We start from the raw sequence: 14,431 nt of genomic DNA on the forward strand, positions 1-14,431 counted from the left end.
AGAGTGGTGGGTTCTTGCCCTTCAGAGTTGAGACAGGCTGATGGAGGGCATTTGGAAGTACTCTGCTTTTATGGCTTTACCGTGGGTCCAAAGTGGAACTCTGAGGCAGGAGGTTTGCTAATAAAACTCAAATCGTATTTGGAAAATAAAAAAAAAATGGAGGAGCCTGAATTCTCCTAATTCTGGGGACCTGCAGAGCAGAAACGTTCCCTGAAGCACAGCATTGTCGTCTGCCACAGACCCGCATCCCTGTGCCTCTGACATGTGCCCAGGCTGTCCCCATCTGAACCCCCAAAGGGCCGGTTTTGTTCTCTGTGGTCTCAGAGTCAACGGGGAAGTCAGAGCTGGGCTGGATCAGTGAACTTTGGCACTGAAAGCCCGAGATGAAAACCCAGACTCAGCTGAGAACCCAGAAGAAGCGAGGGATTGCACACCCTGCAGGCGGGGAGGGTCTGGGGCCCCCTCCCTCTCTCTCTCCCTCCTCGAGATTGCCACCTCTTTGCTGGGGACCGGGGTACCCAGCTTTATTGTCTCGCACCCATAGTGTTATTTTAAATCTTTCCAGGGCCCACAGGACCAGCCAGGCTTTCCCACTTCTAGGGCGGGGTTCAGGGGTGGTTCTCCGGGTAAGAAAACAAACAAACATACTGAGTCTGACTTTGTGATAAAACAAAAGAGGACTTGGAATGGGAACAAAGTTCAGAGCTTTCTGTCACTGAAACTGGTTCCTTCTCAAAAATGTGGGCCGATTTTATAAGCTGCTTATCACTGTCTCTTCCCTCAGAGATACTCATCACCTTGTTTCCCTCCCTGGGCACTGGAACCAGAATTCTCCCCTGACTCTGCTCCCTGCGAGAGGTTTGCCTGCCCCCAGCAGAGCTTCTGCTGTGGGGTCTGACCCCCAGCAGAGCTGGGGGACAGCAGCAGGACGGCGGCCTCGGGGTGGCGCTCTGTAGCCCGCACTGCCTGCAGAGTGTTAAGCTGGAAGCACCGAGGCCTGGGGAGAAAAGCCACTACTTCCCGGGCCCAGGGAACCTGGGACAGTCCTGCCAGGGCACCAGGACAAGGTAGATGCTGACGGAAGTGGGACCCCAGACCTCTTCCTCTGGCGGGTCCCCCTGCTCCCCAGAGCAGTAAGTCCTGAGGAAGCTGTCTGTGGAAGAGATGCTGGAAGGTCTTTGTATTAGGGCCCAGGCTAAAGCTTGTTTTATGTCAGGTTGCAAGAGGAGTTCATCTTTTCAGAACTTGTTTGAATACTGCACAAGATAAAAGAAGGGAAACCTTACCCACCTCGGCTCAGGCTGCCACTCTGTTCCCCTGGAGACACAGGGCTGAGCAGGCCAGGGTCAGGGCACCAAGGCCCAAGGGAAGGCCTTCCTGCGGGGCTCAGCAGACCTCTCCCTGGGGGGCCAGCCACTGCCCCTCTGGGTGCCCACTGACTAGCCCTACACCCATATCCCTCCTAAACCCCTCTGGTCTGGGGGCTCTGAAGACTCCCCAGAATAGTAGAGGGAGCACAAAGGGCCTGGTGGGGAGGGGGTGGGCTCAGAATCAGGCCAGCCTGTGGGCGTTCCCACACTGCACTCTGGCTGGCCTCTGATGTGGGGTCTGTCCTCAGACTCGGATGATTCCACCTCTTGGCTTGGAGAGTTCAGAAGGGAGACCCAATGAAGAACACAGAGCACCTGGCACCTCCCACCCTCTAGCGACTCAGATTAGCAGCCACGTCCCAAGATCACAGCATTGCCACATTGCCATTGAGGACCATTTTTAATGCTGATTCTTTATAGAGCCTCTGTGTGCCTGCGTGAATGGGCGTAGCTGGGTGATCATCTTTGTGCCCTTACCCTGCAGCCCTCTGGGGCTTTGCGCCCACAGGTTGCATCCACAGGAGTAATGCAAATCCCCGGTCTCTCAGCCTGGAGAGACATGAGTTCAAACTCCAGCTTTGCAGTGTCCTGGGTGAGGACCGTGGATGTGCTCTGTGACTTTCAGGCCTCAGCTCCTTCACCTTAAAATGGGAATGACAGAGCATTAATGGTGTGTGGAGATGATGCATTTAAAGTGCTCCATACTCTGCCTGGTATTTGGTGAAAGTTCATTATGTGAGCTGGTTTATTATTGTTACTACTACTACTAGTATTGGCTGTTTTATTTTATCATCACTACTACCACTACTACTATTATGATTCCCCCTGGTTCTCAACTCCTTTGGCACATCTTATGTTTGCAGGTATTATTACCTAATGTGAATACCCTCATGAAACTATAGAGGCTGAATTAATCTAGTAAATAACTTATACAAACAATATATAGAGGTAAGACTGTACGATGGTTTCAGTATTAGTAAAAATAATAGTAGCTGTTACCCTTGGAGTGCTTATTTTGAATCAGGCATTATTAGACACATTTGAAATTAATCCCAGCAGCCCCGTGAAATAAGCACTGATTGCATCCCCATTTCACAGATTAGGAAACTGAGGCCCAGGGAGGGGGTGTAGTCAGTTGAGCAAGATTTCACAGTGGGTGGGTGGCAGAGCTGAGGTGCATGTGCAGGCAGTTTTGCTCCTGGACCCATGCTCTTAATCCAGCCCCATGCAGGAGACAGCTGATCTGTCCTAGCCCTAGGGCTGATTCTGCTGTGACCTTGGGAAGTCACTTTACCTCTCTGAGCCCGGGTTTTGTGTGTGCAAAGTGGTGAGTATTGGCCACATTGTATCTTTCCTGGTCTCCCTTTTCTGCCTGCTGTCACTCTCCTTTTGCACTTGTTTACTCTCTGGCTTGGGATAAGCCCCGCTACCAGCAGTCTGCGGCTGGTCCATCTGTCTGGTAAGCACAGTCCTTAGAGCCAAGTGACCAGCAGCCGACAGAGTCCCCAAGATGGACCTCGTGCAGGCGGCAAGGGTGGCCAGACTGCCTGTGATGTAATGACCGATTAGGAACTTCCTCTTGGAAGCTTGGCTTCCTCTAGGAGCCAAAGGTGCTGGTGCTGAGGTGGGGGGTGGGGGGGGTGGGAGCAAATAAGAGGAAACTCCTGTCAGCTGGGCCCTACTTTTGGAACAGGTTCAGCAGAGAGGCTTGGTCTAAGTTGTTGACCATTAACATGGCCTGTGCACATTCCTTCTCTGCTTTTACTGCCTGAGCCCAGTGGGTAAAGGCTGCTGCCCCCTCCCTTAACAAAGAAAAAAAAGAGCCTTTAATTAATGCTGCATCTCTGGACTTGCTGCAAAACCTAAAGCCATTTCTGCAGCTTAAAATGACAAAGGAAGGTTAAGTGGAAACTCCTTTTTTCCCCCGTAAGTTTGATAACAAAAACTACTTATCTAATGGGCAAACAGGGCTTTTAAGGGGGTGTTAGGTTAACCAGATGCAGGGCCATGTAATTATTCCCAGGCCTGGGAGCCGCAGATGAAAAAGCTGCCGGTTGGACTGGAACTTGAAGCCACAGGCATGACATGGGACAGAAGAAAGGCGTTTTCCAGGAGGCCCAGAGGCCCCAGCGTGGCTTGTGAAAAGGGGATTGGAAAGGCCAGCCCTGGGCTCCTCCAGCTCTGCCACCAACTTGCTGGGTGACCCAGGGCAAGTCACTTAACCTCTCTGGGCCTGTCTCTGAGTCTCCCTTCCCACCTCTTAGCAGGGTGTGGGTCTGCCCTTGCTTCCTGCTCACTGAGGTATGACTGGGCTGACCCTTTCCATCCAGCCCTGGGAGAGGCAGGGAGGCTGCCATGGCCCAAGTTGTATGTGAAGTAGCAGCAAAGGCTTTGAACACAGAGGACTGTGGGGTGGGGGGTGGCCAGGACCCTGGGGACCAAGAGGATTCTGACTGGCCACCTGCAAATGCTCTGGGCCTTTTCGTCTAGCTCCCTGAGAGTCTGAGGGATTCAGAGACTTTTTGGTCTGGGCACATCTTAGGTTCCCTCCATTGCATGGCCGAGTCCAGGGCGGCGTGGCCACGTGGAAAGGGGGAAAGCACAAGGAAAACGAGCTGCACGGCGTGTGCTCGGGCTTTCGGAGCGTGCAGCCCACAGGGGAGCACACGGGAACGCTGCTGCCCTTTGTTTTGACAGAAAACTGCTGATTCGAAGAAGCTAAAGGATTTCTTGGGCTTTGTCTCCCCGCCTTCCCCAGACTGTGGTTGGCCCCTTGGTACCCCAGCACCCCCCCCCAAATTACATGTTGGGCTCACAGCACCCTCCCTGGGCGGAGGGGCCAAGAGGAAGGACTGCCAACCATTGGAGAGGCTGCTCCAGTTCAGGGGAGAGGGGAGGGCCTATTGTGGGCCTGCCTCCTCCAGCCCACCCCAGGCACCCACCTCCCTCTGGTGGCAGGAATGTGGGCACCACCAGGAAGCCAGGCCACCTCCACCCAGCCTGGAAACACAGGGGCTGTCCCCTGGGCCACCACACAGCCCTGCTGAGGCCACTTCAGGACCGGAGCTGGCCTGGCAACACAGTCCTGCTTTTTTCATTTTAATTCTTTCAGGGCCTCATGTTTACAGTGAAATCCACAGCTGTTAAGTGTGTATAGATCAGGACTTTTGACGGTGTGTATACCTGAGTTCCCATGGCACCAGTCTGAACGTGGAACTTGTCCACTCCTTCCCTGTCCTCCCCGCTCCATGGAGGTAGTCCCCGTTCTCATTTCTATCATCATAGATTAGTGTTATCTGCTTGAGAATTTCCTGTAAATGTGAACAAACAGCACCTTCCTTGAGTGCGTGTTGTATGTTTCAGTAGTTTGTCCCTTTTTATTAGTGAGTAGTGTTTCATTGTATGGATGTACCTTTTAAAAAAGATTTCATTGGTTTTTAAAAATTATTTTTGGCTTTTAAAATTTTATTTTTCAGTTACTACAGTTTACATTTAATATTATTTTGTGTTAATTTCAGGTGTACAAGCAGCACAGTGGTTGGATAACCACATACTTTAAAAAGTGGTCCCTCAGTACTTCACGTGCCCACCGCCGGACATAGTTATCACAGCGTTGTCACCTGTGTTCCCTGTGCTGAACTCGACATCCCTGTGACTGTTTTGTCACCGCCCATTTGTACTAATCCCTTCACCTTTTCCACCCGTCCTCCCGACCCCTCTCCCCTCCGACACCCATCAGTCTGATCTCTGTGTCTGTTTCTATGTTGGTTGTTTGTTTGTTTTGTTCTTTAGATCCCACATACAGTGAAATTGTGTGGTACTTGTTGTCTTTGACTCATTTCACTTATCATAATACCCTCTGGGTCCATTCATGCTGTTGCAAATGGTAAGATTTCATTCTTTTGTATGAGCAACGTTACATTATATGTATGTGCCACAACTTTGTATCCACTCATCTATTGGGCTAATTCCATATCTTGGCTATTGTAGATAACACTGCAATTAACATAGGGGTGGATATATTCTTTTGAATTAGTGTTTCAGGTTTTTTCCAATATATTCCCAGAAGTGGAGTCACTGGGTCATACGGCAGCTCCAGTTTTAGTTTTTTGAGGGAACTCCATACTGTTTTCCACAGTGGTTGCACCAGTCTGGATTCCCACCAGTGCACAGGGGTTCCCATTTCTCCACATCCCTGCCAACACTTGTTTGTTGATCTATGGATGATGGCCATTCTGACCAGTGTGAGGTGATACCTCACTGTGGTTTTAATTTGCATCTCTCTGATGGCTAGTGATGTTGAGTATCTTTTCACGTATCTATTGACTTTCCATATGTCCTCTTTGGAGAAGCATCTGTTCAGGTCCTCTGCCTGTTTTTAATTGCATCATTTGGGTTTTCTTGGTGTTGAGTTATATGAGTTCTTTATAAATTTTGGATATTAACCCCTTATCTGATATATTATTGAGAAATATCTCCTCCCATTCAGTAGGTTGTCTTTTCACATTGTTGATGGTTTCCTTTACTGGGCAAACTTTTTAGTTTATTGTAGTCCCTTTATTTTTTCTTTTGTTTCCTGTACCCAAGGAGCTATATCAGAAAAAATATTGCTAAGAGAAGTGTCAGAGATTTTACTGCTTATGTTTTCTTCTAGGAGTTTTGTGGTTTCGATTTATGGTTTCGAGTTGTATATTTAAGTCTTTAATCTGTTTTGAGTATTTGTTTGCATGTATCTGTTCGATTTTCCCAGCACCATTTATTGAAGAAGCTGTCTTTACCCCATCATCTGTCCTTGCCTCCTTTGTTATATATTAATCGACCACGTATACAGGTATGGGTTTATTTCTAGGCTCTCCTGTTGCATTGATCTATGTGTCTTTTTTTATGCCAGAGATATACCTTATTTTTGTTCATTCATTACCTTAGGCCATTTGGGCTGCTATAACAAAATACCATAGTCTGGGTGGCTTAAGCGATACATTTATTTCTCACAGTTCTGGAGGCTGGAAAAGCCAAGATCAAGGTGCCAGCAGATTTGGTGTCTAATGAGAGCCCGTTCTAGTTCATAGATGGTGTCTCCTTGCTGTTCCTCCGTGCCAGGAGGGTTAGGGAGCTCTCCAGCATCTCTTCCATAAGGGCACTAATCCCATTCACAAGGGCTCTGCCTCAGGATCTCCCAAAGGCCCACCTCTCCAAATGCCATCGCATCAGGGCTTAGGATTCTCACACGAATTTGAAGGGACACAGACATTCAGTCCGTGACAGCCAATCTCCTGTCGGACATCTGGGCCGCTTTCTGAGAGTGGGTGATGATGAGTAGAGGTGCTGTGAGTGTTCACTAAGGCACAGGAACTTAGAGCTCGGTGTTGCAATGGGAAGACTGAGGCCAGGAGAAGGGAGGTGAGCTGCTTGATTAGAGCCAGGAGGCAGGACACCTGACTCCAGGGCTGCTGCCAGATCAGCGCCAGACTGCGCCTCCTCTTCTGCTCCCCCGCCCCCTCCTCTCCCCGGAGTCGTCCCAGCGAGACCCAGAGTCTGGCTGGGAACTAGGCCAGGCCCCGAGCGGGGGGTAGTACGCAGGAGTTTCGGTCAGAGCGCGGTCATCTTTGATGTTGTTCACTCGGGTCTGACTCCCCAGCATTTATTTGCAATTAAGGATCTGGTTCCTAATTAGGCTGATGGCGGGACCACAGCCTTGAAACCATGAGAAGAAAAAGATCTTCCGCGAGAGACTGCCCCTGCACCCAGAGCTGCAGCGCAGGCTGCAGATGGGAGGGGTCCTGGTGATTCCAGGGGCTCGGCAACTGTGGGACGTGCGGAAGGGACCGGGGCTTGGGGCACCTGCCTTCTCATTCACAGGCAGCGCGTCCGCTAGTGTCGGGCACTTCGTACACACACGTACGTATGTGGGGAGTGAGATAGTGCCATAGCCACACTCGTCCTTGTTGTAGGCATTCAGTTAGTATTCGTGGCTTTATTCGTTCGCTTACTGAATGCCTTTTTCCTCAGGTACCAGGCGAGCAGCTAAATGTATGTAAAGTCCTTTGTAGTTTGCTAAGAGCCTCACCATCCACTGTCCTATTTTAACTTCTCATGGCAGTGACCCTGGGTCATGACCCCCAACTCCCCTAGGGAGCCCTGGTCTCTGAAGGGTCAGGTCAACGCTGGGGCCAATAGACAGACAGGTGCTTCTTTCTACACCTAATTGATCTGCTGCAGGGAGTTTCCAGAAAACCTCGAGATAAACTATGTGAACGAGGCACTCAATTATGAATAAGCCTATTTTCCAAGTGGGGAGATTGAGGCTTGGGGACATTCATCGACTTGTCCACAGCCACACATTTAGTCAGTAGTGACAACCTTAGGTCTGTCTCAATTCTGAAACCTGTATTTAGATCATGAAACAAGCATTAGGTTAGAAATGTGGGTTGTCAAGTTCTGGTCCCTGTTCTGCCACATACTGCCGTATGTCTTTGGATGGGTCACCCTGTGCCCCCGGGGTGCATCTGTAGGGCACAAGGACATTGGACTTGATCAGTGGTTCACATAGACCAGTTTCAGGACTAAGTTTTCATTGGTCCATGATGAAAGAAATAAGAATATTTTTTATTACCTAGCCATGGCTGGTATGGCTCAGTAATTGAGTGCTGGCCTGCAAATCAAAGGGTCACTGGTTCGATTTCCAGTCAGGGCACATGCCTGGGTTGTAGGCCAGGTCCCCAGTGGGGGGCACGTGAGAGGCAGCCACACATTGATGTTTCTCTCCCTCTCATTCTCTCTCTCTTCCTCTCTCTAAAAAAGAAAGAAAGAAAAGAAAATTTCTTATAATCTAAGCGTAGCGATTTTCAACCTTTTTCATCTTGTGGCACACATAAACTAATTTACTAAAATTCTGCAACACACCAAAAAATAAAGTTTTTTGCCCATCTGACAAAAACATGTGTATAGTTTTGATTGATTTACCAAAAAAAGTAATTACCTACCCTTTTACTCCAAAATGCCTTTAAAAAAAATCAGGTGTCTACACTTGTATATAATGGTTTCTGTTACCAAGAGTTAAGGACTCAGACGCAACCTTATTATGCAACGTGACTGCCACGCTGCAGCTACATTATACGACCTGTGTACAGGGTCCGGCAGAAGCAACGCCATCGAGGGTGGTTGGTAGGGTACGTGAATGTCTCACACAAGATGGACAGCGATTTGAACATTTCACCTAAAATGTACATATGGCCTGCTTGAGTGTGACATTGTTATGTTACAGAATTGCATGCTCATGATTTTGTAATAAAAGAGTTGGGTATAATAATAAAGGGGGGTGTTATTTGTGCTGGGCCCTGTATTTATGCTTCAAGACAGGGCACTCATACCAGACGGCTGTTGTGTTGGCTGGTGTCACACTTTCATTTGACAATCTAAGAGAAGAAAGCTCAGCGCCCCAGACTAAATAGTCAGGTCTTTCATGTTTTAAAAATTCTTGTGGCGCGCTGGTTGAAAATTGCTGATCTAAATGTGTTAGCTTTAAATCTGATTTCTTTTACTATCAAATTGTACCTTGTGTAATTTCGTTAGTGTTAGTTTGCACTTCCTTTTGTGCCAGTGGTAGGAGACGGTCTCGGGGATTTTAATGTCACAACAGAGTAAAGCAGTGGTAACCCTGTGACACTCCCAGCCCTTTGGTTAAACAGTGAAAGCCCAAAGTGCTGGGGCTCCCTGAGATGCTGTCAGGGGGCCCCTCGAGTTCTGGAGCCCTGAGACCCCGAGATCACCATGTTCTGGGGGTGGGGAGGCTTGCCTGCTGGCTTATTCTTGGATCAGACTTGAGGCCCGAGTCCTCGCCCACCATCCCCTTGGGCCTGAGGTGGTCAGTTCCTGCTGCTGGGCAAGATTCCAATGGGGGTGGGGTGGGGGTGAGGACAGTGTGCCAGCACTGGAGATATATTTTATTTCCTTCCTCCTCCCTTTTAGTGCCTAGCAAGAGCATCCTGGGGATACAAGCAGCCTTAGGACAGACAGAAGACTGAGACCCACTCCTTCTGAGACTGAGGGTCTAGCCTAGCCACGGGCACTGACCAGCAGCATAGGCACCTGCTCAGGTCAAGGGAGGGACTGCATTTAAACCTGTAACTGCTACAGTGGGGAGTGGTCAGTGAGGGCTTTTCCGAGGCGGCAGTCCATCTCCTGGAATTTGGAAGACTTGGCCAGGAGCCCAGGCCTGATGAGGTGTTACCAAATCTGCTCAACCAAAGAGGCTACAGGAGGTGAGGCCTGGCCCAGGCCATGTCCTTGAGCCAGACAGCTGGGGCAGGCGGAGCCCAGGGCAGCTCTGTGTCCCCAGACACAGGCTCCCGTCCCTATGAGGAGCACTGGGATAAGGCCAGGGATGCAGATCTTGAATGGGGGGGCGGGTATAGATGATGAGGGGGCATTTGGCTCGGCTGGTGGGAGGAGAGGGACAGGAAGTTTCACCTGGTCTTGGATCGAAAGCCTTATGGGAGCTGGGAGAGAGGAAGTCACCCCTCCCCTATAGTCCCATTACCCTTATCACCCGGCCCCCAACACACACACACTTTCTGACTGTGAAACTGCTTCTTTCCCTTTTACAACGAGGTGGCTGATTCTGAGCCCTATCTGTGAAGGGGGGAGGGCAGTAACCAACCCCTCACTTGGTGACACTGTGCAGGGAGCCCTGTGTCTGCAGGGTGGGGGTGACACACAGGCTCGTGGGCAAGCACCTCTAGGACCTATGGACCTTGAAAGCAGTCCTGGTTACAGAAGGGGACACTGTTGGGGAAGGGGAGGGCCTTGCTTAGTGCATGGGCTTAAGGGGGCCTGCACTCCCCTCTAGAGGATGCCTGGCACTGATGCTGGCTACAGCACTCACTAGTGTGTACCCTTGACCAGTTAGGGCATGTCCCTGGGCCTCAGTTTCTGCATGTGTGAAATGCAGCGATAACAGAGGTGGACCACAAGCCAGGAGGCTGTGCCAGGAGGCTGCCTGGCTTGTGGAAAGCACGCAGGGATGCCTGTTGCCTGTCCTGTTGCTCAGTGTTCTCCAGGCATAGCTTCTTTTGCTTGGTGAGAAGGTTGGCGCTAGAGGTTTATGGCCAAGCTGGGGTGGTGCTTGGGAACGCCCAGCCAGTGCCAGATGGATGGATGGCTTGGGTATTCCTGACTGCCCACCTGCTGGGATTGGCCTAGCATCTACAGCTTGGTCACCCACCCCAGGACAGAGTTGTCTCTCTGCCCACTGGCTAAGGGGCAGATCAGTGAGGGCAGGAGTAGGGCCAGTCAGCTAGAGCCGTGAGGGCCCTGGATGGAGACTGAGGGAAAACGATACCTCTGCAGGAGCTGGCCCGGGGACCTGTGGCTGGGACCTGACATAGGGTGAGGGGCACACCCTTTGGAGCTGTGCCCAGGCCAAGGCCACAGCTGAGCTGGCAGCCTACAGGAGGCCCCTCAGGCAGACAGTTTCCTGCTAGGTAGCTAGGAGGGCCTCCTAGCACAGAAGAGGATGCTGTCAGGGGGCCTCTCACCCTGCTGCTCTGGGGCTTCTAGGTGGGGCTGAGCCGAGAGGCGGAGCTGACCTCACTCAGGCTCTGAATGAAGTCAGTTGGTGGTGTTTTCCCCTCGCAGCTGTAGTTGGACTTCGATTGGTGTCTTTTGGAGAATAGGAGCCATCAAGTGCCTTGCTATGTCCTCATGGGGACTCCAGCAGAATTCTCACTCTGTTGAAAATCTCCAACCAGGGCCTATGTGGGAACTTGTCACCTGGCTAGGCAGTCATGGGTGTCCACCTGCTTCTCAGAACTGTGTGCTCACGGGAAAGAGCAGGTGTTACAGGGCTTTAGAATCTGAGAGGCTGCCCACACAGGAGAGCAGTGGGCATGGGGCTGCCGCCCGACTCCTTACCCTAAATAACACCCCGTGCCCTGTGCTTGCCCCACAGACGCCAGCATGTCTCCGGATGCCACCAAGCCGAGCCACTGGTGCAGCGTGGCATACTGGGAGCACCGGACGCGTGTGGGCCGCCTCTACGCGGTGTACGACCAGGCCGTCAGCATCTTCTACGACCTACCTCAGGGCAGCGGCTTCTGCCTGGGCCAGCTCAACCTGGAACAGCGCAGCGAGTCGGTGCGGCGCACGCGCAGCAAGATCGGCTTCGGCATCCTGCTCAGCAAGGAGCCCGACGGCGTGTGGGCCTACAATCGCGGCGAGCACCCCATCTTCGTCAACTCCCCGACTCTGGATGCGCCCGGTGGCCGCGCCCTCGTTGTGCGCAAGGTGCCACCTGGCTACTCCATCAAGGTGTTCGACTTTGAGCGCTCTGGCCTGCTCCAGCAGGGGCCGGAGCCCGACGCCGCCGATGGCCCCTATGATCCCAACAGCGTCCGTATCAGCTTCGCTAAGGGCTGGGGTCCCTGCTACTCCCGGCAGTTCATCACCTCCTGTCCCTGCTGGCTGGAGATCCTGCTAAACAACCACAGATAGCGGCAGCCGCCCAGGCAGCGCTGCCATCTGCCCCCGCCCCCACCCTACTCCACCGACCCCACCCCCGGCCAGGGGGGCAGTGCCCAGAGACACAGCCTCCACGGACAAACCCCCCAAATATCATCTACCTAGATTTAATATAAAGTTTTATATATTATATGGAAATATATATTATACTTGTAATTATGGAGTCATTTTTACAATGTAATTATTTATGTATGGTGCAATGTGTGTATATGGACAAAACAAGAAAGACGCACTTTGGCTTATAATTCTTTCAATACAGATATATTTTCTTTCTTTTCCTCCTCCCTCTTCTTTTTTTTTTTTAAAGAAAATGATACAGCAGAGCTAGGTGGAAAAGCCTGGGTTTGGTGTATGGTTTTTGAAATATTAATGCCCAGACAAAAAGCTAATACCAGTCACTCGTTGATAATAAAGTATTCGCATTATAGTTTCTTTCTTAAAACTGTCTTCTTTTTAACAAAGAGGGACGTGCAGGGCTTCGGTGGGTCTCTGGCCCATCAGACATCCTGAAGCTTGACCAAGCCCTTTACCAGACGGAGAGCCGAGGGAGTAGGCTGAATTGGCAGGAAAGACACACGTTTACTCTCCAGGCCACAGGAGGTTCCGTTGTTCCTTCTTGCCCATGGCTGTAGTGTGTCCACAGGAAAAGTGGACAGTGTGTGGGCCATCCATCGCAGGCTGGTGGGGGAGACTTGCGCTCCGGCCGGGAGGAACTCTGAGTCTGACGGTGGAGACTGGGGTCCGTGCCTTCCATGTCTGAGCTGGGCACAAGCCAGAAGACAAGACTGTGCCCCACCACTCTGGGGAAGCGGCCTGAGGGAGGAAACCTGAGACGGTGGGCTTTAGGCTCACCTACCACCAGGCAGAGCCCACTGGAGCCTTGGGGGGAAGCTCCTCCAGGACTTCACCAAGCTCCTCTCCCACCCACCTCCAGCTCAGAATCTGCCCATCGGGGGCTGCATTCATGAATTATGCAAAGGCAGGTGGTTTATTTTTACTCCGTGCAAGGGAAACATTGAGGTTCTGGAAGGGTAAATGGCTAGCTCACAAGACAGATCTAGGTTAGAAGTTACATCTAATCGTAGGGCCGGAGCCACATTAAGTCAGTGTTCTCGCTTGAAGAAAGCTCAAAGAAGAAAGCCTCCTTGGCCAAATAATGAAAGGGAATGTTACATTATATATCTTTCTTGGAGATTTACATCAGCATAGTAAATGTCCAGAGAAGTCTGTGGATTATCTATTGCTGCATAATAAATTATCCTAAAGCTTAGCAGCCTGAAGCCACTAGCATTTATCTCACAGTTTCTGTATTCAGGAATGCGGGAGCAGCTTAGCTGGGCGGTTCTGGTTCAGGGTTTCATGAGTCTGCAGTCGAGCTGTCGGCCAGGGCTGCTGTCCTCTGAGCATAACGGAGGCTGCAGGACCCGTGTCCAGCTTGCTCCCGGGGCTGTTGGTGCGAGGCCTCAGTTCTTGCCATGAAGGTCTCTCCAGGCGGCCACTCATGAAATGGTTTCCCCTGGAGCACATGACCCAAAAGAGCCCCAGAGTGAAGCTCACCTCCTACAACCCTACCTGCAAGTGATGGGCCATCACATCTGTCAGGTGGAACCCACTCGATCACATGAACCATTCTTGCTGCAATGCGTGAGGGACCACACCACAGTGCGGATGCCAGGAGGTGTGGATCACAGCCAGAGTCCAAGAAATGCATCGTTTCACTTCGTTTCCTGAAGGTGTTTGCCAATAGACTCCCCACTCCTGTTAATCTTGTCCCTGTACCAAGGCACATGGGTACCTCTGGGCCATTTGGTGACTGCTGCCCCCCGGGTGTGCCAGAGCACCCCCACACTGTGCCCTGAAGATGTGTGTCTGGAATGCCTGCCTCACTGGCATGTTCTGGGTGTGGGGTCAGTGTGGTGGCTCCGTCAGCAGGTGCTCAGGCCAGACGGACTAGGGAGCTGGTTCTCTGGGAGTGCTGAGGAGAGGAAGTGGGATGCCTCCCCAGAAGACTCAGCACTTTGACTCTGATCCTCACTGGCGAGAGGAGTGGCCAGTTGACAGGCTAGGAGCAGCAAGAGGGGCAGGAGCAAGGGCAACACCACAGGAGTGGCAGGAGCTGGGAGGCCTCCCACTGCGTGGAGAAGACAGGAGGAGGCAGTCTGTTCAAATCCCAGCTCTGCCACTCGCATGGGTGCCCAACCTTTTGGCCTCTCTGGGCCGCACATTAAACACACTGCGACATGTAATCACAAAAAAGTCTTATAATGTTTTAAGTGTATTTATGATTTTTGTGCTGGACCACATTCACAGCCATCCTGAGCTGCATGCGGCCCATGGGCTGCAGGTGGGACACCCCTGATGGAGTGACTTCAGAGACTTCTTTCAGGTGCCTCAGTGTTAAGAGAATACAATAATTTCCACCTGAAAAGTAGGTGTGACTTCAAGAATGGAGCACATCACACAGCACGTGGTTCATCATCAGTGCCTATCAGCTGTTATTAATACAGGGCCAGGGCTGGAAAGGCAGGTCAGGGGCCCTCCAA

General features: G+C 51.3%; 1 protein-coding gene across 1 annotated transcript in view; it reads left to right on the forward strand.

Moving 5' to 3' along the window:
• The window catches only part of SMAD6 (SMAD family member 6), a 76,768-nt gene extending 64,448 nt beyond the window's left edge, over nt 1-12,320 (forward strand). Inside the window, 1 exon segment of the mRNA XM_028507711.2 lies at nt 11,320-12,320. Within this exon segment, the coding sequence (XP_028363512.1) occupies nt 11,320-11,861 (542 nt within the window). The 3' untranslated portion in view covers nt 11,862-12,320.
• The last annotated feature ends 2,111 nt before the right edge of the window (nt 12,321-14,431 follow it).

The sequence above is a fragment of the Phyllostomus discolor genome, chromosome 1 (genome assembly GCF_004126475.2).
Source record: "Phyllostomus discolor isolate MPI-MPIP mPhyDis1 chromosome 1, mPhyDis1.pri.v3, whole genome shotgun sequence".
NCBI classification, from domain to species: domain Eukaryota; kingdom Metazoa; phylum Chordata; class Mammalia; order Chiroptera; family Phyllostomidae; genus Phyllostomus; species Phyllostomus discolor.